General features: G+C 48.1%; 1 protein-coding gene across 4 annotated transcripts in view; it reads left to right on the forward strand.

Moving 5' to 3' along the window:
- Positions 1-22201, forward strand: part of LOC133505320 (fibroblast growth factor 12-like) — a 26810-nt gene extending 4609 nt beyond the window's left edge. The window contains exons 1-5 of one of the 4 annotated variants that reach the window (XM_061828454.1): positions 3538-3715; positions 12898-13008; positions 15479-15582; positions 17732-17930; positions 20609-22201. In XM_061828454.1, coding sequence (XP_061684438.1) covers positions 3628-3715; positions 12898-13008; positions 15479-15582; positions 17732-17930; positions 20609-20760 — 654 coding nt within the window. In that variant the 5' untranslated portion in view covers positions 3538-3627 and the 3' untranslated portion in view covers positions 20761-22201. Of the gene's footprint in view, positions 1-3537; positions 3716-8194; positions 11059-11688; positions 11739-12897; positions 13009-15478; positions 15583-17731; positions 17931-20608 lie in introns of those variants that run through there. The other 3 variants (XM_061828455.1, XM_061828457.1, XM_061828456.1) reach the window with 3 other exon arrangements.
- Positions 22202-23683: the final 1482 nt, after the last annotated feature.

Consider the following 23683-nt stretch of genomic DNA (forward strand, 5'->3'; position numbering starts at 1 on the left):
CCTCAACTTCCTGCTAGCTTCGCTTCAATGTCAACCGATGCGTGAACATACGTCGCACCCCAGTTATGGATCATTTTAACGACCTCCCGCAAGCTCCGCCGTCGCGACGAGACGCGCGGGGGGGGCGGGGCGGCCTTCGTTGGCTCCGCGAGTACCGTCAAAGTTGTTTTGGATTATTACCGAGAGGGGTCGACTCCCGCGCTAACAGCCGGGAGGAGGCTCTCACGGCCGTGAGTGTTCTTCATCGATTAAAAAGTCCCGTTAAGCGGGAAATATGTTTCCGCGCTTGCACGGATCATCAGCGCCGACGTGCGAGGACGACGTGACCGCCGGGCCTCCGGCGAACGCGTTGACGCCCGTGGCGGCGACTTCGACGGTTTGAGGGATTGCGAGCGAGAGCGACGCTAACCCTTAAAGTGCGTCGTCACGTAGCGACCCTCCGGTGGAACTTCCCGAGATTTATGAGACGCGCGGTGGTATCGTGTCTTGTACGACTCTCTCGGGTTCAAATCCCGGCCCTGCCTGTGTGGAGTTTGCACGTTCTCTCCCGTGCCTGCGGGCACTCCGGTTTCCTCCCACATCCCCAAAAAACACCCAACATTCATTGGACACTCTAAATTGCCCATAGGTGTGATTTGCCTCGATGTGCCCTGCGATTGGCTGGCGACCAGTTCAGGGTTTATCCCGCCTCCTGCCCGGTGACAGCTGGGATAGGCTCCAGCACTCCCTCGTGAGGATAAGCGGCTGAGAAAATGGATGCAAACGGGACAGAACCTGAACTCTCACACGGTTCCGCTTCAAATTGGAGCACAAGAAGTCACACTTATTGTCATCTGCAGGCCCCTGTTGAACAATTAATTTTGGCATATTATCTCCAAAAAATTAATCGAATTTATTGAGCTGTACCCGCTAAGTTTACTGGAAAACAGACGGGAATTAAACATTGTATGATATTTTTCAAATAAATGCTCGCCGGTGGGAAAGTCTGCTAGCTTAATGCTAATGTAGAATGGGAAAGTCCAGCGAGTAAAATTAGCAAAAATCTCACGTGAACTATTTATCGATATTCTATACCGCTTATCGTCATTGTCAAATTTAAATATTGATGAATTTGTCAGGGACGATATTGATGTGCTTATTCCATATTTTTGAGCCTAAATGCACAAAGACGGTGGTGACTTTTCATATTTAACAATACAAAGGGGGGAAAAAAAAAAACTGAGAATATTTGAAAATTGTATTTTTTTTCCCAACCTGTATATTATGCAAACATATTAAAAATGAAGTTTACATTAAATGAAAAAAAAAAAAAAAAAAAAAAAAAAAAAGTTTGGTAAAAATTCGGTACGGTAACGTGAGCGAATTAAAAACATGATAAAACCATCACGGGAACAATCTGGAAAAGGGAGCAAAACGTTCCGCTGCGGTTGTTGCTGACGCCGCGTTGGAGACGCCAGCGCTCAAACGCCGGGGATAAAAATAGGCAGCGCTTCACCTTCCGCTCCCAAAATAACTGCAACCTCACAACTGCAGACAAACTGGGCTTGCGACTGTGCGCAACGGGAGAGCAGGAGTCCATATCCATTTATCAAGGCGCTTATCCTCACAAGGGCCGCGGGAGCGCGTAATCGAGTTCACAGTCCAACGTCGCTCCAGTGTCGGGGACTTACTTAATCGATACGACTAACAGGATATCCGTCCATCCATCCATTTCCTTTGCCGCTTATCCTGACAAGGGTGGAGTGCTGGAGCCTAACCCAGCTGTCATGAGGCAGGGGCAGACCCTGAACCGGTCGCCCGCCAATCGCAGGGCACATTGAGACGAACAGCCGCACTCACAATCACACCTTGGGGCAATTTAGAGGGTCCAATTGATGTTGCATGTTTTTTGGGATGTGGGAGGAAACCGGAGTGCCCGCCCGGAGAAAAGCCGCGCAGGCGCGGGGAGAACACGCAAACCGGGGCCGGGATCGAACCCGGGTCCACAGAACTGTGAAGCCAAGGCTTTCCAGCTGCGCCACCGTGCTTCTCAGTTTTGAACATATGAAAGAAAATCGACTTATGATTTACGACTTTTGTCATGGGCGGTCCGGTGAATCAGCTGGTAAAGCGTTTGCCTCACAGTTTTGAGGTCCCGGGTTCGATCCCGGCCCCGCCTGTGCGGAGTTTGCATGTTCTCCACCGTGCCTTCGCAGCTTTTCTCCGGGCGGGAACTCCGGTTTCCCCCCCACATCCCAAAAAACGTGCAACATTAATTGGACACTCTAAATTGCCCATAGGTGTGATTTTTCTCGATGTGCCCTGCGATTGGCTGGCGACCAGTTAAGGGTGTCCTCCGCCTCCTGGCCGTTGACAGCTGGGATAGGCTCCAACACTCCTGCGACCCTTGTCAGGATAAGCGGCAAAGAAAATGGATGGATGGATGTCATCAGGTCAACATTTAACTTGGCTTATTAAATTAATTAAACTTAGAAATTCAAAATCTTCTCAAACATCTTTTTTTTTTTTTTTTTTTTTTTTTTTAAACACAAAATAAGATGGACGCCGGTGTTTACAACTTGTGTGTAAAACTCCTTGGCAAGGCTGCTGTAACTTTCTCATTGAAAATCGTTTCTCTGCTCGGATCAAGCCCGGTCGATGGCGCACACCCGGTCGCCGTCCACCCCGCTGTGATTGGTCTGCTCCGCACACAACGCTGTAAAAGTGCCATCCGAATAAAACTCGAGAGCCGCATTACCATTATACTTTCATATCAAGGCGCGGGCCGCAAAATATCACCTCGTGGGCCGCAAACGCCCCCCCCCCCCCCCCCCGGGCCGCATGTTTCGGACCGATGTTCTCTGACAAACCTCTTTTCCGATTGGCAGCGATCGACCGCCAATCACTTTCGGCCTGAACGCGGTTGCCGAGGACTTTGAACGTGTCGTTCTGCCCTCCGTGCGATTATGCGTGCCGCTCGAGCAAGAAATAAATTCCCAATCTCATGTTTCGATATTTGTTTCCCGCTTTTTATTCGGCGTTACGTGTGGAAAAAAAAACACCCCCAAAAAATAATAAAAAATAAAACCCACGACATACTTTGACCGTATTTAATATTCTGTCAACACAAAATCATTGTAATTTGGAAATTGATGTCGGTAGTTTAACACAATGTAAATCTTCGTCCAACACACCCGGGCCATTTGCGGCCCGCGGGCCACACGTTTGAGACCCCTGCTCTCCACGGTCACAATCCCCCCCCCCCCTTTTTTTTTAGTTATGCATTTACATTTTCTACTGTTTAGTTCTGAGTGTGTATTTGGTTTAATCCACTTTTTTTTTTTTCAAGGATCCTTCCAGGTTCACGTTGGCGCATTCAATTCAAAATGACATTTTCAAAATGCGTAATAAGTTATGAAAGTTGAAATCGCCCCCCCCCCCCCCCCCCGGTGACATTTTAAACAGGGTAACTTGTAATTGTAGCAGACGACACTTCCAACGCCGGGTCTGCGGCTATGTTTGGTCTTTTATTACCCATGATTCCTCGGCGCGTTGACACCTTGGCCGGCTAAAACCGTTGCAGCGGAAACAGCTGAGGGGACTTTTGCTAGTCGACCGTCGGCGGACGACTTCGGTCCGGCGGAGCCGATGAGTCCGTATTGCGGCCTGTGCGAAAAGACCAGCGCGGAGGCGGGGGGGGACGACGGCGACGTCGTCGGGGAGAGCCGCCGGCCGGGTGAGTCGACGGCTTTTCGCGGGCTTGCTTGACGACGACAAAAAAAAAAAAAAAAAAAAAAAAACGGGGAGGGGGGGGGGGGCTCACCAGAACATACATTGTTGAAAAAAAGTTGTGGATTTTGAACATCAGAGAGAAATTTCAGGATGAACCCAAAATGTTCTGGTTCGATTGGTGACAACTTGACATCGCGAGACCCACCGGTGGTACCGGGCGGGGGGGGGGGGGGGGTCACGGAGACTGGGAGAGTCACAGAAACCCGCATCAGGAGAAAGATCACTGTTGAATAGTTTGAAAAATCGATTATTCAGTCGATTATACATCCATCCATCTTCTTAGCCACTTATCCTCACAAGGGTCGCGGGAGTGCTGGAGCCTATTCCAGCTGTCGACGGCCAGGAGGGGGGGAGCGCACCCTTAACTGGTCGCCAGCCAATCGCAGGGCACAAGGAGACAAACAGTCGCAATCACACCTACGGACAATTTAGAGTGTCCAATTAATGTTGCATGTTTTTGGGAAGTGGGAGGAAACCGGAGTGCCCGGGAAAAAGCCACGCAGGCACGGGGAGAACATGCAAAGTCCACACAGGCGGGGCCGGGATCGAACCTGGGTCCTCAGAACTGCGAGCCCAACGCTTTCCAGCTGATCCATAGTGCCGCCTATTCGCCCAAATTTAGTTTGCATTTTTTTTTGGGTGGGAGGGATTTTATTTTATTTTTTTTTTTTTAAATCAAAATCATGTTTATTTGGTGTTGCTTAACAATATTACGACGGAGCGCCATCGTTCTCGCAACCGTTTGGAAACGGAGCTCCCTTATCGATTACCGATTCCTGCCAACGAAGGCCGACTAGTTCGATCAACACTTGTGAGCATGACATCGCGTCAATTTCCAGTGATTCATCCGTACGGGAACAGATCAAGCTATTATTATTTTTTCCAATACATCGATTATGATTCCGCAGTTCTGAGGTGCCGGTTCGATCCCGCACCTGCCTGCGCGGAGTTTGCATGTTTTCTGGGTTTTCTCCGGGTGGTCACTCCGGTTTCCTCCCACATCCCAAAAACATGCGACATGAATTTGACACTCAAAATTGCCCCTAGGTGTGATTGTGAGTCCGGCTGTTTGTCTCCATGTGCCCTGCGATTGGCTGACGACCAATCTTTGCCTCCTGCCCGACGACAGCTGGGATAGGCTCCTGCACTCCATGCGACCCTTGTGAGGATAAGCGGCTAAGACAATGGATGGATGGACGATTCCATTACTAGTTTGGTTATAAAAAAAAAAAAAATTAGTTTATCGTAGTTTTGCAAAGTAAAAGCAAATGTCTGATTTTGGGGTGAAAAAAATGATCATCAGTATGGATTCATAGAGAATGAGAAAAATCATCAAATATTTCCTGTTGACAGGCCGAAATCTGAGATTGGCCAATTTGAAGTCTGTGTATTGAGAACCGGATTTGGGGACAAGCTTGTCTCTTTGGATCCTGAGCCGCTGTCTCCCTCTAGCGGCGGAAAAAAATAATATCGCGTGTGGTAGAAGTACAGTACTGCATTTTGTTTGTAAGTTGATCTATATTTCAGTGAGTATGACAAAGTTGCAGTGAAGCGCCGAGCGCACTCAACGCGCCTTCTTCTTCTGATAAATGTTGCAGTAGCTGAACGTCCTCAATTAAGAATTGACCATCAATTATTTAAAATGCACTCAGGAGCTACTTTGTTACTCCGCCGTGCACTTTGTGTGTTGCTGTGCGTTAACCGACTTCACTGATTGCTGACTAAAGGCTTCTACTTGGTCACCATGTAAGCAAAAGGAAGCAAGGTCATAAAAAGTTACTAGTGCCACTTCGGCCCAATAGTACCAAATGAAACCGTTCAAGTAAGCTGGACTGGTAACACGACAGGGCCCTACTACTAGTAGTAGTAGTAATGAGGACGCACTAGTAAACTCACTCTGTACGTCGACATGGGCATCCTAGTAAGACGGCGACATTTCACTAAGAAGGCAAAACTTCGCACTCTTTGACAATTGTGTACGATTAAAAATGTGTAGAGGATAACGTGCGCTTCACTGGAAGTATGCAAATGTCAACTAGTAGCAACATAGTTGTCCTACTAGTATGCCAAAGCTGACCTAAAAGTGAGCAGAAATGTCATTCAGTCGTGGAAAACATCTACTAGTTTGCTGAATTGTGACACTAGTGTAGTAGTCTCTTCCAGGACTACTACACTTTTTACTATTGATGCAAAACTGTTTGCTAGATTACTACTGTGTGCTATTAGCATTATTGGCAAGATTATAAAATTCTACTAGTTGACATCTATGCTTCATTAGTACTAGTATGTTAACTCGTTCCGTAGTTGTCCTAGTATGCTGAACTTGTCCTACTACTGGACAGGAATGCTGTTTTACTAGTGTACATTAGTTGCTCCACTCGTGAGGGCAAAGTAGATCCAGAACAAGTGCAGTGTTGGCACCACACCTGCAGTTATGCTTGCCTCCAGCAGATGGGGACGTTGTCCCCGCTGGTTCCCCCGAGTGGGTCGGGGTTTGAATCGTCTTGAATCGACGTCGGCACTTGGTGGACGGATCAGGAAGCGCGCAGGCGTTGCGAGGCACGTGACGCAAAAGTCTCCCGGCGCCGGCGTCGCGTTTGTCGCTTGCAAAAACCCACAATCGCCAGTCGCTGCGCGTTCTACTGCGCTTTTGGAATTAGAGTGCTGACCTCCTCCCAGTCTAAAAATACGCCATTGAGAATCCTGTGGAAAACTTGTCCTCAAGGGCCACGTTACATTTTTAACACCGGTCCAAATGAATAGTTGTTCACCCACTTGAATGCTTAAGATCAGACGATTACAAAACAAATCCATCCATCCATTGTCTACCGCTTCTCCGGGTCGGGTCACGGTGGACGTAGCTTCAGCAGGGATAGCCAGACTTCCCTTTCCCCGGCTACTTCTTCCAGCTCCTCCGGAGGGATCCCGAGGCGTTCCCAAGCCAGCCGAGAGACACGGTCTCTCCGGCGTGTCTCGGGTCGTCCTCGGGGTCTCTTTCTGGCGGGACGTGCCCGGAAAAGCTTACCAGGGAGGCGTCCGGGAGGCATCCGGATCAGATGCCCCAGCCACCTCGTCTGGCTACTCTCAATGGGGAGAAGAAGTAGCGGCTCGACACCGAGCCCCTCCCTGATGACCGACCCGTTCTCTAAGGGAGAGCCCAGACTCCCTGCGAAGGAAACTCATTTCATCCGCTTGTATCCGGGATCTTGTTCTTTCAGTCACGACCCACAGCTCATGCCTACAGGTGAGGCGTACGAGCGAAGATCAACTGGTAAATTGAGAACTTCGCCATTTTGACTTTTGGCTCCCTCTTCACCACTACGGACCGATACAAAGTCCGCATCACTGCAGACGCCGCAGCCACCGATGCGTCTGTCGATCTCCCGCTCCATTCTTCCTTCACTCGCGAACAAGACCCCAAGATACTTGAACTCCTCCACTTGGGGCAGGATCGCATCCCCGACCCAGAGAGGGCACGCCACCCTTTTCCGACTGAGGACCACGGTCTCTGATTTGGAGGTGCTGATTCTCATCCCAGCCGCTTCACACTCGGCTGCGAACCGCTCCAGCGAGCGTTGGAGATCACGGCTCGGTGAAGCCGACAGAACCAAATCATCTGCCAAGAGCAGAGATACGATGCTGAGGCCATCAAACCGCGCTGCGCCTTGAATTTCTTTCCACAAAAGTTGTGAACAAAATCCGTGACAAAGGGCAGCCTCGGCGGAGTCCGACTCTCACCGGATACGAGTCTGACTTACTCCCGGCAAAGTGGACCGTACTCTGACAGCGGTCGTACGGGGACCAAACGGCCCGTATCAGTGGGCTCGGTCCCCCGTACAACCGAAGAACCCCCTACAAGACTCCCCAAGGGACACGGTCCTGCTCCAAGTCCACAAAACACTATTCTAAAGTCGTGGCCCCCCAAAACCGAAGGAGTTCCTTTCATTTCTCTTATTTCCTTGATGTGATGTTTCATATTTTGAGTATATTTTCACTACTACTTTGGTTGAAACCCCCAAAAACAGTAGTGGGCTTTCATGTGGCTGGAACGGATTAATGCCGTTTCAATGCATTTCTACAAGGGAGACTGACTTGAAATGCCGTGCGAGCGCATTCGTCGGGGTGAGCTACCGATTCGTCAGTTGGGCCATAAACCATTTTTTTGGGGGGGAAAAATTAATCTTGTGGCGTTTGCGCTGCGGAAGCTGATAAGGCTGAAACGCTGCTCTGTATTGGTCACGGTGACTGGTTTTAAAAGCCGAGCGGGCGACCGCATTTAGTTGTCGTATATCTACGCGGCCGTTACGCAAATACGCAACGGTAATTGAAGCCAGTGACCCGTTTCTCGTCCCCCCCCCCCCCCCACCCCGGTCTCTCGACTTTATCTGCGCGTGTGCGGCAGGCAGCCTCGGGCGAAGTGATTGGATGTGGCGGATTAGTTTTTAATAGCATCAAAGTGTTTTTGCGCCGCTCGTTGAAATATTCAGTAGAACGTTTGCAAGCTTAAAAAGCGGGATCTCCGAGTCGCCGCGATGTCGTGGACCAACGCTAGATTTGACCCCCCTCGTGATTCTCAACAAAGTGAACATAACATGCAAGTCGTGAGTACTCTAAAAATCTCCCAAAATAACTCCCACAAACAACCAAAGACGTGACTGACGTAAAAGAAGTGTGAAACCCAGGGAACTAAATCCGGACAAATCGACCAGACAACGAGGCACACATGGACAAGACGCGAGTGCCTGTAGGGAGCAAACACATCTCGAAATTTTCGTTCGAAAACCGATTTGTTCGAGAACTGAGTTTTCACTGGACTGTTTTGCCGCCATGTAACAATGGTTGAAGTGATTTGAGGAGCTTCGTTGACAGTAAAGTAGCGCTTTGACTTGCCGGCGCCGGAGAGTTCTGACCCGCCGTGGCCTGGAAGCGTTGCAGAAATCTCTGGAGCACTATGATGACAAAGTTCCTTCTGCTGCATCCACTTATATTTTTTTTGCCTCACTTTCCGACAAACACTCAACCGCATCGGCGTGGAATGAATTCTTTTATGGATGTTTTTTTTGACGGGGGTGGTCGTCCGCTAAGAGTCGCCGTTTGTGTCGATGGAGCGAAACGTGATGTGGGAGCAACATGAAACATCAGGCTGACTATTTTTAGGAGCTTCTTCCACACCTCCACCTCCCTCTCTCGTTCTCTCTCTCTCTCTTTCCTTCGCTCCCTCCCTCGTCTCTCGGAATCCCGCCGCACTCGCCGGGCGACGAGGACCCCGAGACCGCCAGAGCGCGTCGAAGCCGGCGTCTTTTGAACTTGCGCGTCAAACTTCTGGGCTGCTTTGCCGCATCGCGCCGGTCGAAGCCGCAGATAAAAGCCCCCGCCGGGCATGTAGCCGTGGCGCGGGCTGCCGTCTTCATGAATATTCATGCGAGAAGCTGGAGCGGAGCTTTGTTTTTTTTTGCACGGCGCATCTTCTTCTTCTTCGCGTTTCTGAGAGATTACGTGCCACGACGCATCGTGACTGCGCCGTCACCCAACTGACGTTTTTAACCGCTAAGACGCGTTCGCCATTCACGCCCGATCTGCTTTTCGCTTTTTTTTGCGCGGACACCCCAGGGCTTTTCGTCGTGGCGGACGCTTTTGATTTTCAACGTCTTCGCTCTCGGGGGCAACTTCTCAAACTTCTCATTGACGTCGGATTGAAATGAAGCCGACTGGTTTTGATTCATCGGCATCGAGAGAAAATATGAATGACGGCTAAGTCAAGGAGTAAAAAAAATAGACTCGCAGGATGGAAAATTTGGCCTCGAGGACACTTCAAATGTCGGGACAGCTTGAGGAGGACGAAAAAATATTCAGAAGTTTCTGACTGAAAGCGACCGCAGAACCATCTGGATGTCGACTTTACGATAAAGCTGAACTGTGACCTGGCATGAAGAACAACTCCAAAAGTTTGTCATCATCGAGGATCCTTTAGGAGTCGTACAACTTTCTCAAGATCTTTCATGATGCAAGTTTGTGACCGAAAGCGCCACAAAAGCATTTGGATGTCAACAACAAACTAATTTGTCATCTGGGTTGAAACGGGAATCCAGAATCATCAAGGATGCTCCACGTCGTCACAGGACCTCCGCCGGGCCATCGGGGCACGACGCCGCCCTCGGCCTGAAAATCCGCCCGGCCGGGGCATGGCGGCGGCCATCGCCAGCTCCCTCATCCGACAGAAGCGTCGGGCCCGCGAGTCCAACAGCGAGAAGGTCGCCGGCAACAAGAGGCGCTCCAGTCCCACCAAGGACGCCCGGTCTTTCAGACACATCTTCAGCGTCTTCAGCAAAGTCCGCTTTTGCGGCGGCGGCAAGAAGAAACCGGTCCGACGGAAACCAGGTGTGTTGACGGACGCCGCCGCACCTTCTGGCAGCTTTTGAACGTCCACCGTTTCAACAACTGGCCGTTCTCCAAAAAAAAAAAAAAAAAAAAAAAATGAAGCTCAACGGGAAAATTCATAAGTCAACGATTTGCAACCTGCTAACGATACGCTAAGCCGAGTAGCCACTTCCTCATTTGATGCCTCATACCGTTTGGAACACTTGGTGTAAAACAAAAATTGCTACACTGGTGCAGTTAGAATACGAATGAAACGCTCGATATTTTGGTTTAAGTTTAAGATTCCGTTTTTTTTTTTTTGTTTTAAAACACAGACAAGAAGCTGAAATGGTGCAGAACATGGTGTATTGGTAAAAAAGAATATTTACAGAGTGTATATCACCAAAAACTATATTAGTGCAATGAAATGAAAGTCAAGAATGGCCACGCAAAAGCAGAGTTTGCAAAAGTTCAAGCCAAACTTTTAACGTTTATATGCAAAATGTCTCAAAAATGGAAAGCGTGCAGGTGTATTTTGAAGCCGGCTAGCGCGCCTACAACCACACTGTAGAAAAGTTCTCCAGGCTCGAAAACCTTCTCGGGAAGGAACTTGACCCGAATGGAACCACTCCAATGCACAAATTTCAAATTACGCCATCTTGTGTGTCAAAGAGGTCATAGAACACAGGTGACGGGTGAAGCGTTAAATTGATTATCTATCGTTCATTTATCCAATTGGTCTAAGGGGCGTGGTGACGTCATTGGAAATCTATCCATTAGAAATAACGTTGCGCAAACATCATTCAATGAAATCGACAACATCCCGAAGCCAAGTAAGGTTCAAAGAATCTGAGTATAGTCCAAAATATTGAATAAATACTGCAGGAAAAAAAATGACAAATCAAAAATACAATGATTGCTGCTTAACAGGTATGTCTACATTTTAGTTCTTATGTCAATAAAGGCTATATTCAAATTAAACCAGTAAACCGTAGTGCTAGTCCACAATGACTTCCAATGTACAAAAAAAAAAAATAAAAAAATTGACAACATTTGTTTGCGCCAACACGAAAAGTCTGAATTCTATTCTGTAAACAAAGTTATCAGCTAGCGGTTAGCATGCTAATACGAACGACTGAACGGACTCATATTTTTAGTCATATAGGCAACAATAATGACAACCGTTTATGGCGGAGACAGTGGCCGGTTGATAGCGGATCAGTCCGTAAAGAAAAAACGCCAAAAACATCAGTTTTGAGAAGTTAAAAATAATAATAATAATGATGATAATTGCCTACCTGCAGTAGCACCGCAGCGGGGCACGCGCCGTGATTTAAAAGGCCATGACGTAAATCGTCACTGGATGACGTAAAACGGTACGCGCGTGCAAACGAAGTCCCGCGAGACTTGATATAATTTTCAAAATAAAGGCAGAGCGTGACGAAGGCACAAATTAAAATAAAATCAGCCAGCGTGTGGTGTCGTCTTGTTCGGATGATGTCAATAATTTAGGAGATGACGGTGAAAGGGGACTGTTAGAATCCCAATTCCAATTGAACCAGGAAATGTGTTGGTCCGTTTGGAACGGATGCAAGTTGTGCAAACAAAAAGTACGGAAGGAAAGTAGCACGACAGTATTTCTCAAGTCTCGAGTCAACGACCGTGGTCTCTAAATTTACTCTGAAGACTAAAACCTGAACTTGTTTGAATTCATGGGAGACCATTTGGCGAGGTTACGGTTAGGCTATTCCTTATTCATGAACCTACCGCTAGCAGGTAAATAAGCTACGACTACGGGTAGCCGTTTTTCGACACTCTCATTGTAATGAGTAACTTACTCATGAGTAAGTACGTCATTGTCATGAGTAGGTTACAAATGAGTTGCAATGCGTAAGTTACTCATGACAATGAGAAACGTACTGATTAAAATGAGAAAGTTACTGATTACAATGACCACGTTATTCATGACAATGAGAAAGTCACTCATTGTCATGAGTAACTTCCTCATTGTAATCAGTAACTTTCTCATTGTAACCACGTTACTCATGACAATGAGAAAGTTACTCCTTGTAATGAGAAAATTGCTCATTACAATAAGTGACTTTCTCATTGTCATGAGTAACTTACTCATTGTAACTCATTTGTAACCTACTCATGACAATGACGTACTTACTCATGAGTAACTTACTCATGAGTAAGTTGCTCATTACGTTACTTTCTCATTGTAACCACGTTACTCATTACAATGAGAAAGTTACTCATTGTAATGAGAAAATTACTCATTACAATAAGTGACTTTCTCATTGTAATGAGTAACTTACTCATCACAATGAGAAATCAGTTAGTTTTTTTCTTTTCAATGTCCCTTTAGGGGCTCCGTAATGGATATATAATATTGTAAAAATACATTTAACAAAAGAAATCAGCCCAATTATCATGTAGCGCAAGATCTGCTGGTTGTCCGTAGGTCAGCGTACTTTGCTCTCCCAACTTCATACTTGTCGGAGAATGCAAAAATACAAGCTGGGCGGCTTCCTGAAAGTTAGACAAGGAAACAGAGAAAAGCACTGAGGACGCCCGGCCCGACAAGAGATAAAATGTCCAGCGACACGGCGGCGCGCGGAGGTCCGCCGCGCTAGCGTCGGCTGTAATCCCTCCTGTGCGCCGAAAGTGTTTTGAGCGGACAAGTTGGGGGCGCCGACGGCTTTGCGGCGCCCCCGCCCCCACCCCCGAGCGCACCGTTTGACTTTTGTCTTTTGCGTGTGGCAGAGCCGCAGCTGAAGGGCATCGTGACGCGTCTGTTCAGCGAGCAGGGCTTCTTCCTGCAGATGCAACCCGACGGAACCATCAGCGGAAACAAGGACGAGAACAGCGACAACAGTGAGTCTCCGCCCACAAAGTACAACGGGAAAAAAAACAGAACACTCCACCACTCGGGAATCTTCCGTCCGATTTCCATTCCCAGGGCCCCGTGTACTTGGGGGACGTTGGCTGTGTTGACACCCCATCCGTCCATTATCTGAGCCGCTTATCCTCACAAGGTGCCGTCTTCGGGCAGGAGGCGGGGCCCATCCTCACCTGGTTGCCAGCCGATCAATCGCGTAGGTGGCTAAAATCGGGCTACAAATGCAGTATTATTTATGTGGCTTTTAAAAACTGTTTGGGGCAAAATTCTGCTGGGAAAAATGCGGATAAACGGTATCGAAAATGGACGTGTGGATGTATTTTCCAATCGAAAGTTCCCCCCCACCCCATATCCCATAATTCACGGCCTACAGAGCGTAAGCCTCGGTACACAAAAAGAGTTAGCTTGCGTTAAACTCGAGGCTTATAACCAGGTGGGCTAGCGCAGCGCTAACGCCAGCGCCGCATCACCGCATCGACCGCAGGGTTGAAAGCGTGTGAAAAAAGGCCAGAAATGACGGTACTTGGGGAATACAGAATACCTTGATGCACTTTGGGGTGAAGATATGAACGTATATGACGGTATTCCATAATTTCCAGCAAGATCCAACCCACAAACGGGGTGGGCGGGCGTTTCATCTCCAATTTACATAACCGATAACCCGTTTTGAAATCCCGCGAGCTCGCCAAATAACCCGCTTTGTTTACTGCAAGATGTGCGCCGTGTCAATGCATGTTGCGCACATTCCGCAGCTTCCCAAAGAGAAGAAACGAGCCACAGATGAGAACCTTTTCATCATTTTCTTTTTCATCTCACGCGTTCTTCCGTCGCCCTGAGAGGATTAACGCCACGCGTTTCTTCCTCGTCCTCCTCCCCCTCGTCCTCCCCCGCAACGCCGCGCTCATTTTATCTTTGAGCTCGTCGCCCGCGTTTCGGCTCGTCAGCGTGCGTCCGAAAAAGCGCGCCCGGCCGTCGACGCTCTTTTGTGGAGCGGCTTCGCCGTTCTGGATCGTGATCGTCGCCGAGCGGCGCCGCGCGACGTTCCGGGCTCGCGTGGACCTCCGCCGAGGATCGAACGCTTGATAGCAGGCAAATTGAGCGCTCATTAAGTGTTCTGAATTCGAAACGCTGACAAATGGGATGAAAATAGGCGGCACGGTGGATCAGCTGGAAAGCGCTGGCCTCGGCAGTTCTGAGGACCCGGGTTCAATCCCGGACCTTGTGCCTGCTTTGGTTTCCTCCGGGTGGGCACGCCGGTTTCCTCCCACATCCCAAAAACATGCACCATTAATTGGACACTCGAAATTGCCCCTCGCTGTGATTGTGAGTGCGGCTTTTTGTCTCGACGTGCCCTGCGATGGACCGGCGACCCGTTCAGGGTGTACCCCGCCTCCTGCCCGTTGATAGCGGGGATAGGCTCCGGAACTACTCGCGACCCTCGTGAGGATAAGCGGCTAAGAAAATGGATGGATGAACTGAATGAAAATAATGGCTGGTTAAACCCACAAATGGTGGCGCAACACACGTAACTAGATAGTAAAACAATACTCACAGGCATGAATTTTTTGACTGACTATTCGTAAACTGAGTGGCACGGTGGATCAGCTGGTAACGGGTTGGTCTCACAGTTTTGAGGACTCGGGTTCAATCCTGGCCCCGCCTGTGTGGCGTTTGCATGTTCTCCCTGTGCCTGCGTGGGTTTTCTCCAGGCACTCCGTTTTCCTCCCACATCCCAAAAACATGCAACATTCATTGGACACTAAATTGCCTCCAGGTGTGATTGTGAGTGCGGCTGTTTGTCTCGATGTGCCCCGCGATTGGCCGGCGACCAGTTTTGGGTGCAGTCCGCCTCCTGCCCGTTGATAGCTGGGATAGGCTCCAGCACTCCCCGCGACCCTCGTGAGTATAAGCAGCTAAGAAAATGGATAGATGGATGGCTGGAATGAAAATAATGGCTAGCTGAACCCACAAATGGTGGCGCAACACACGTAGCTAGATAATAAAACAACACTCACAGGCATGAATTTTTTTGAGCGGCTAATCGAAGACTTGCCCCCAGGTGGCAAGGCTCCCACCAGAAGGAGTGGCACCATGTCCACTGAACTGAAGCAAAATATGTGCCAAAAACTGTTACATTCTTTACATTCTATCCGATTACAACGTTTTAAAGTTCAATATTATAGTGTGTCATGTTCTTCTCTGTGAAAGGCGGACTACAAACTGATTTTTGGGGCTGAAACCGGTAAATGATATCGCAACTCATTTCACCGGGGAAAGACGACTCGAGTTTTGAGCGTGTTCGCGGAACAACTGCAACTTGTATCTCGAGGTCCACAACCACGACAACAGCTGTAGCGTGGTACGGGCCCCTCGGAGGGGCGTGGCCTAGCGAGCGACACCGGAAACGCGGCCGCGCCCGTTTTTGACGTCCGTCGTGTTCCGCAGCCCTCTTCAACCTGATCCCGGTGGGCCTGCGGGTCGTGGCCATGCAGGGCGTGAAGGCGGGGCTCTACGTCGCCATGAACGCCGAGGGCTTCCTCTACACGTCGGTGAGAACAGCCGCACGTCCCAACATTTCGCAGTTGTACGAAACACCACGAGTACCGCAGTGAAAAGATGTAAAAAAAAAATATATATATATATAATATATATATATATATATTCTGTCTGAAAATCTGCTAACGGGACAACTATGAATTGATTTGAGAAGATTCTTCAAATTTCCATCTTAATATCTTCACGTACAGTAAGATGATTTCACTCGAAATAAGAGAAATTCGTGAGGTAAGATTTTATATCTTTGAAGCGCATACAAAACTGCAATTATCACAGCGCACAACTGTGCCAGTACAGCTTATTGTACATAGCGATATTCCTATAATGGCGTGACAAAATATTTCAACAAATGTGGTGTAACTTCCGGCCTACAGAGCGCACCTGAGTATAAGCCTCACCCAGTACTTTTGTAAAGGAAATACCATTTGGTACATACGTAAGCCGCACCCGTGTAAAAGCCGCGAGTCCCCACATTGAAACGCGAGATATTTACAAAGGAAGACGGTACACAGAAAGAGTTTTCAAAGTTTTCATACCTTAGCTTAGCTTAACATAGCAACTACACGGTAGCATGAACATGGCTGAAAAACAGTCGCGGCGGCTACAGAGTAGCAAATACAGTAGCACAGCACTCACAGGGCTGGTTAAAAAATAACATATTGGTAAAAATCACTGAGACGCGGCAGTAACACAGGAGCAACACGCTAGCACGGTGCTAATAGAGCCAGTTAAATAAACATACCGGTAAAAATCACTGAGACACGACAGTAAAACCGCAGCAACACACTAGCGCAGCGCTAACACTAGCGTGGCGCTAACATGGCCGGTTAAAGAAAGACATACCGGTAAAAATCACTGAGACGCGTCACTAACACAGCAACAACACGCTAGCGCGGCGCTAACAGGGCCGGTTTAAAGAAAAAAAACATACCGGTAAAAATCACTGAGACGCAGCAGCAACACTCTAACGCAAGCGTGGCGCTAACATGGCCGGTAAAAAAAAAAAACACAAAAACATACTGGTAAAAATCACAGACATGGCAGTAAAACAGCAGCAACACACTAATGCTAGCGGGGCGCTAACAGGGCCAGTTAAAAAAAACATACAGGTAAAAGTCACTGAGACGCGGCAGTAACACAGGAGCAACACGCTAGCACGGTGCTAATAGAGCCAGTAAAATAAACATACCGGTAAAAATCACTGAGACACGGCAGTAACACAGCAGCAACACGCTAGCGCAGCGCTAACGCAGTCACAGTTTTTGCAATAACGTGTTTTCCTCTGTCCAACCAACCACAGGACAGAAATTGGTGAGGTCATTCATACGAGGACAAATCTAAACGGCGATTGGCTAAAGCACGGGTGTCAAAGTGGCAGTCCGGGGGCCATATCTGAGCCACCCCATCTTTTTATGTGGCTCCCGGAAAGCAAATCAAATCAAAAAGCAAATTTCTTGCAAAAAAATCAAATGTCCAAATTGTCTTCACCTGTAATAACATTGGTATTACAAGTTTTTTTTTTTTCTTTTAACCTTAGTTGTTTTCATCGGCTTCTGATTTCATAAAGTAGTTACCTGTGTATTTGCTGCTAATTGAGTGATGGGCCCTCCAAAGGAAATTCATAACCGGGAAATGAATCAAGCGCAGCATTGCGAAAACATCTTTCATGGAAATCAGAAATGGTTTGTGCAGATTACGCCGACGTGGCAACGCACCGACGCGGAAATCTGATTGGACAAAAAAAAAAAAAAAGGCTAATGATGGGAAAAAAATGAGAATAATTTCATAGCCCGTATGTCACAATTCATGTTGTAAATCTAGGTCAGTGCTTCTGATCGTGTTTCAGGTTATATAATTTTTTTCTTCTTTTGTTTTGTGGCGCGATATCGTTGTAACCATATTTGGATGCTTTCATCGTCCGTCTCGACGGCGGCGGTTCTGATGCCGCGTTATGAATTATGCAGCCTGCTGCCGGCATGAAACTTTAAAAAGTTTAAAATGTCAAAATGGAGCGCGTGGCCGCCATCTTGCGAGTCGTCTACACGGCGCGTTCGGGTGGCGTCACGGCGGACGAGGACCCGGATCCCGAATCCGGGTTTTCGCTGTCAACCTGAACTATTGGAGTGCGTGTGTGCGGATCAGGACATCTTCACGGCGGAGTGCAAGTTCAAGGAGTCGGTGTTTGAGAACTACTACGTCATCTACTCGTCCACGCTGTACCGGCAGCACGAGTCGGGCCGGGCCTGGTTCCTGGGCCTCAACAAGGACGGCGTCATCATGAAGGGGAACCGCGTCAAGAAGACCAAACCCTGCTCGCACTTTGTGCCCAGACCCATCGAAGGTGACGGCAATTTCAAATTTTGTCATTTTCGGGCCAACTAAAACCCGTGAAAATAAAAATGAAAAAAATAATCATCATTTTTGATTCTTTGCTAGCCACTGGATTGAATTGTCTATGTCGCCAGGATTTGGATTAAAAATGCCGCTGAAAATGTTATGCTGTAAAATTCACATTGTTATTTCAAAGTTTCACGTTTCAACGTTAACAAATTTGCCAATCTTTAATCGTTGTCCGAAATTCACCGTCTAAATTCAGAGTTAAGAAGGCAGAGTTACTTCAGGTCAGAACCCAAAAGCCAGCCAATCCAGTTACGCGTTGGTAGTCAGGTGACTACCAACGCGTAACTGGATTGGCTGGCTGTGAGACGGTCAATTTCAGACGGCGAACTGGAACCGGTTGAATCTCAGGAGGGACGGCACAGTTTTATCCTTCCCCAACGTTCCTCGAGGCCTCGTTCTCGCTATTTAGCTGTCGAAAATGCCAGGCTAGCGTAGCCTCCCCAAAGAAGAGGCACGGCGTGCTTGCTTCAAGCGCTTTGGGGGTTTGATGTGTACTCGAAAACCGACCCACGAACCAGGAGCTTTAGACATTGTTTTGGAAATACAAACATTTCATTTTCTAATGACTGGAAAGCGCTGGCCTCACAGTTCTGAGGTCACGGGTTCAATCCCAGCCCCGCTGCCTGTGTGGAGTTTGCATGTTCTCCCCGTGGCGGTTTCCTCCCACATCCCAACAACCTGCAACATTAATCGGACACTCTAAATTGCCCCTAGGTGTGATTGTCAGTGCGATTGGTTGTTTGTCTCTATGTGCCCTGCGATTGGCTGGCGACCAGTTCAGGGTGTACCCCGCCTCCTGCCTGTTGACAGCCGGGATAGGCTCCTTGTGAGGATAAGCGGCTAAGAAAATGGATGGATGGATGAATCTCAGGAGACGTTTTTAATTGGAAAGGTTGAATTTTTTTCATACAGCCAATTTGTTAACATTGAAAAGTTAAAGTGAAATACGGATATTGATAATAGATTTTACAACATGGAATTTTTAATTGGAATCGTGGTGGCGCATATTTAATTCCATACATGTCACGCATTCAAGACTCAACATTTTGTACTCACTGGCCACAAAAAAAAATTCTTTCTGGCTTTTTCTGATCTTTAGTAATCAGCAGAAGCGCATGAGGTTAATTTCACCTGAGAAAAATAATTGAAAAATGAAAAAAAAAATCAAGTTCCGATGGGGTAGTGGAACACACGCCTGTGGGTGGCGCGGGATCGATTCCCTAACCCGAACCTCAGTGACGGTGTGGATATCTCCCCCGCGACTGACCGGCGACCAGTTCAGGGTGCGGTCCGCCTTTCGCCCGAAGCTAGCTGGGATAGGCTCCGGCTTTCCCGCGACCCTTGTGAGGATAAGTGGCTCGGATAACGACATGCCCCCCCCCAAAAAAAATCAAGTTGAAAGGGTATCAAATTCCATCAAGGCCCGAGCGTTAATAACGTCGACGGTTTGCCGGCTGGCGACTCGCGCCGGGCGGAGGTCGTCCGACGCGGACTTTGTCATTCCGAGGAACGGAGAAGGACACTCGCCGCCGCTCACAAACGGGAACGTCGAGCTCCGGCTCGGTTTTCGCAACCCCCCTTGTGTGCTTCGGGTCTCCCGTGGCGACGTTTAAAAATATCCCCTCAACTTCCTTCTCGTCTCCGTCCTCCGACCTTGTCCCCGTCGCTAACGGGAGGCGGATTCCGGATGTTTGCGAGCGGCGGGACGCCGCGCCGCGCTAAGCTAACCGAACCCCTGGAAACAAGTTTTTGGTGTCCCGTGTGGGATGGGTTCTAGTTAAACTACACGCTCGGTACCGCAACTTTCAAGAGCAGATAAACAAAACAACAAAAAGAAAAAAACGGACATTGGACATCTCAGGTTTGGTCCCCAAGACGAGGACAAAAAAAAAAAAAACACCCATAAGGAAAACATACATGTATGAAATACACACACAAGAAAATAATCAGAGTACAGTAATGCCTCGGTTTTCGAACGTCGCCGTTTTCAAACAAATCGGTTTTCGAACGAAAATTTTTTGATTTTTCTTTGCTTTCAAACTTGAATCGGTACTCGAACGCCCCCGAAAAAAACCCGGAAATAACAAATTGCGCACGGCACAAGCAGCTGACCCACCCACGGTGCGGTTTGTTATTGCTAAATTGAACGCACCCCCCAAAAAAACAGAAATGACATAATGCGCGCTTTTGTTATTCTGTGTAATCCATCTGTTATTCTGCACTTTTTTTTTCATAAAAAAAAAAAGTTTACAAGCCTGGAGGTCGCTACAGATACCGCAATGCGCTCCCAGCCTAGTGTACGCTACTACTAAAGCATACATTTTAAGCAAAACAATTAAATATTAATTTAATTATTTTATTATACAAAGTATTTTAATTATACATGTATTTCTACTATGCAGTTTATTATCCGGAAAAGCCCCCCCCCCAAAAAAAAAAATGCTTTAAAAAGCTTAACTTTTTAGGCTTGGAACGCATTATTTCTTTCTCCATTCGTTGTAATGGGAAACATGGCTTTGGTTTCCGAACGATTCACTTTCCGAACCGTTTTCTGCAACGGATTGTGTTCGAGAACCGAGGCGTCGCCGTACTAAAGCGTTTTGTTGTTTTTGCGGCCAGTTTGCATGTACAAGGAGCCGTCGCTGCACGAGCTGGAGGAGAAACTGCTCAAGTCGTCGCGGAGTCCCACCATCAACGGCGACGGGAGCCCCCGCAGAGCCGTGGGAGAGCACGACGACCGCGAGGACTGCTCAGAGCGCGAGGGCTCGTAGCCTGCGGCGCCCCCCGATGGAAGAACTCCCATGTAACGACAGCCGACACCCCCACCCCACGCACACTCTTCAGCAACCCGAACGAGCAGAAAAAGAAACGAGCGTTTAAAAAAAAAGGGCAAGAATCCTCTTTCCATCTGATGACGATTTACATTTGATGCAAAAAGCCCGGAGGCGAGCGCACCTTCTCCTCATCGTCATCGTCGCCGTGACGACAGAGTCTTTTGTTCTTGCGAGCGCCGACAACGCCGAAGCTTCAAGCCATGTAGAAAAACGTCGTCGTCACGTGCGCTGCTTCCTTCCTGTAACGACGCAAACACTTTAAGCACTTTTCCAGCTTCTTTTTCCCGTGGCCGCGCTTTATTTTGAAGGAAGTTGTACATAGTTTTTGGTTGTTTTGCTTGTTTGCGATTGCGTCCCCGCCCGGTCGCGGGCCGCGGCCCGCTTCCTGCCCGTAAAATTCTCACTCGGGGGCCGCGTCCACACTTACGGGGAAGGTTCGTTTATCACGGGGAAGACGATTTATTCAAGCGGTTGTCAAAATATTCTTAGCTCGTCGTATAACGTCACTTTGTGGAAATAAAACGAAGACCGGCTCGCTTACGAGAGGCAAGGAGTGCTTGCTTCAAGCTGCTTGTTCGTCATTCCCATTCGCATGAAGTTCACTGTAAAACTGACAAAACTAAAGAGAATAATGTTCCGACACCACAATCTTCAACCGAACCGTACACCGCAATTTCCGGCCTACGGAGCGCACCTGATTATAAGCCTCACCCAGTACATTTGTAAAGGAAATACCATTTGGTACATACATACTGTGCGAAAGCCGCAAGTGCCCACATTGACACACGAGACATTTACAAAGGAAGACGGTACACAGAAAGAGTTTTCAAAGTTTTAAGACCTTAGCTTAGCTTAACATAGCAACAACATGGTAGTGCAAACAGGGCTGGTTTTGAAAAAAAAAAAAATACCGGTAAAAAAAAAAAAAAAAAGCCGCGGCAGCTACACAGTAGCAACACGGTAGCGTAGCACTAACATGGCCAGTTTAAAAAAAACATACCTAAATCACAGACGTGGCAGTAACACATAAGCAATAGGCTAGCACGGCGCTAACAGGGCCGGTTAAAAAAAAAAAAAAAACAACATACCGGTAAAAATCACTGAGACACGGCAATAACACAGCAGCAACACGCTAGCAGAGCGCTAACGCCAGCACAGCACTAACAGGGCCGGTTTAAAAAAAAAAAGTTACGGCAGTAACACAGCAGCAACAGGCTAGCACAACGCTAACTCTAGCACAACGCTAACAGGGCCGGTTAAAAAAAATGATACCGGTAAAAATCATTGAGACATGTCAGTAACACAGCAGCAACAGGCTAGCAAAACGCTAACTCTAGCACAACGCTAACAGGGCTGGTTAAAAAAAAAAAAAAAAACATACCAGTAAAAATCATTGCGACGGGGCAGTAACACAGCAGCAATTGCGCTAGCACAGCGCTAACAGGGGCAGTTACACAAAAATTAAAAACACACCGGTAAAAGTCACTTCCTCGGCACATATATTCCACTGGCGTCACTCTTACCTTTTCCGCTCGAGTGCCCACTTGCGGCCGTGAGAAAAAAATGCACAGATTAGCCGCATCACCGCATAAACCGCAGGGTTGAAAGCGTGTGAAGGCCGGAAATTACGGTAATAACACAAAGTATGCGGTATTGTATTCATTTATCCGGTTATGAAATGATCCTCGTACATGTGGACCCGGCCCACAGTTTCACTCACAACGTTTCCACTCGCCAACGTGCGTCACCGCTTCCCGGGGTTTTCTTGAGTTTCCGTGACGACGCCTTTTTTGCGAGGAGGAAAATCCGCACCCGGCGACGTCGCGGTGCGCATGCCGGGCCACTAGGGGGCTCTGTTAAAGAAGCCGACGAGTGTATAATGCCACACAACTTTTGACGTTTGCTTTTGTTTTGTTGCTTATGTGCCGGCTTCTGATTGGTTCAAATCAAACGGGGGTCGTCTTCGCCAGCCAATTGCGAGCGTGAAAGCGTTCGACCCCTTCGTGGGGGGTGGGGGTGGGGGGTTGATGATGTCATCAGGCGCATCCAATCAGGTTTCGACCATTTACCAATGGCAGACCGTAGCAGAAAAATATTACTCGTGCACGAAGTGAGTCTTCAAACTGGTTACCAAGGATACGGACCAAAATGATTTCATCCAAATCCATTTTTCTCCTCACCTGTCACGACACGCTTACGTCTTAAAGGGGGCGCTATAACCTGCACGGCGGCAGGAAGACGCGACGCCTCTGTGTATTTTCCACCCTCACCTGTTACTCTGATGGGAGGTCAACATTCAAATTATTATATAAAATATTACAATATGAATATTATTATATTGTCTTCCACTTGTCCCACGGGGGCAAAAAAGATGCAAATTAAAATTTATTTTCAGCACATGGAAAAAAGAGAAAAATGTGACACGGCGGTTCAGCTGAACAGTGTTGGCCTCACAGTTCTGAGGTACTGGGTTCGATCCCGGACCCGCCTGTGTGGATTTTGCATGTTCGCCCCGTGCCTGCGTGGCTTTTCTCCGGGTGTGGGGACTCCGGTTTGCCCAAAACATGCAACATTAATTGGAAACACTAAATTGACCGTAGGTGTGATTCTGAGTGTGACTGGTCGTTTGCCTCCATGTGCCCTGCGATTGGCTGGCGACCAGTTCGGGGTGTACTCCGCCTCCTGCCCGTTGACAGTTGGCATAGGCTCCGGCCTTCCCCGCAACCCTCGTGAGGCTAAGCGGCTAAGAAAATGGATGAGTGTAAATTGCCCGTAGGTGTGATTGTGAGTGCAACTGTTGTCTGTTTCCATGTGCCCTGCGATTGGCTGGCCACCGGTTCAAGGTGTACCCGGCCTCTTG

Source organism: Syngnathoides biaculeatus, chromosome 8 (genome assembly GCF_019802595.1).
Source record: "Syngnathoides biaculeatus isolate LvHL_M chromosome 8, ASM1980259v1, whole genome shotgun sequence".
NCBI classification, from domain to species: Eukaryota; Metazoa; Chordata; class Actinopteri; order Syngnathiformes; family Syngnathidae; genus Syngnathoides; species Syngnathoides biaculeatus.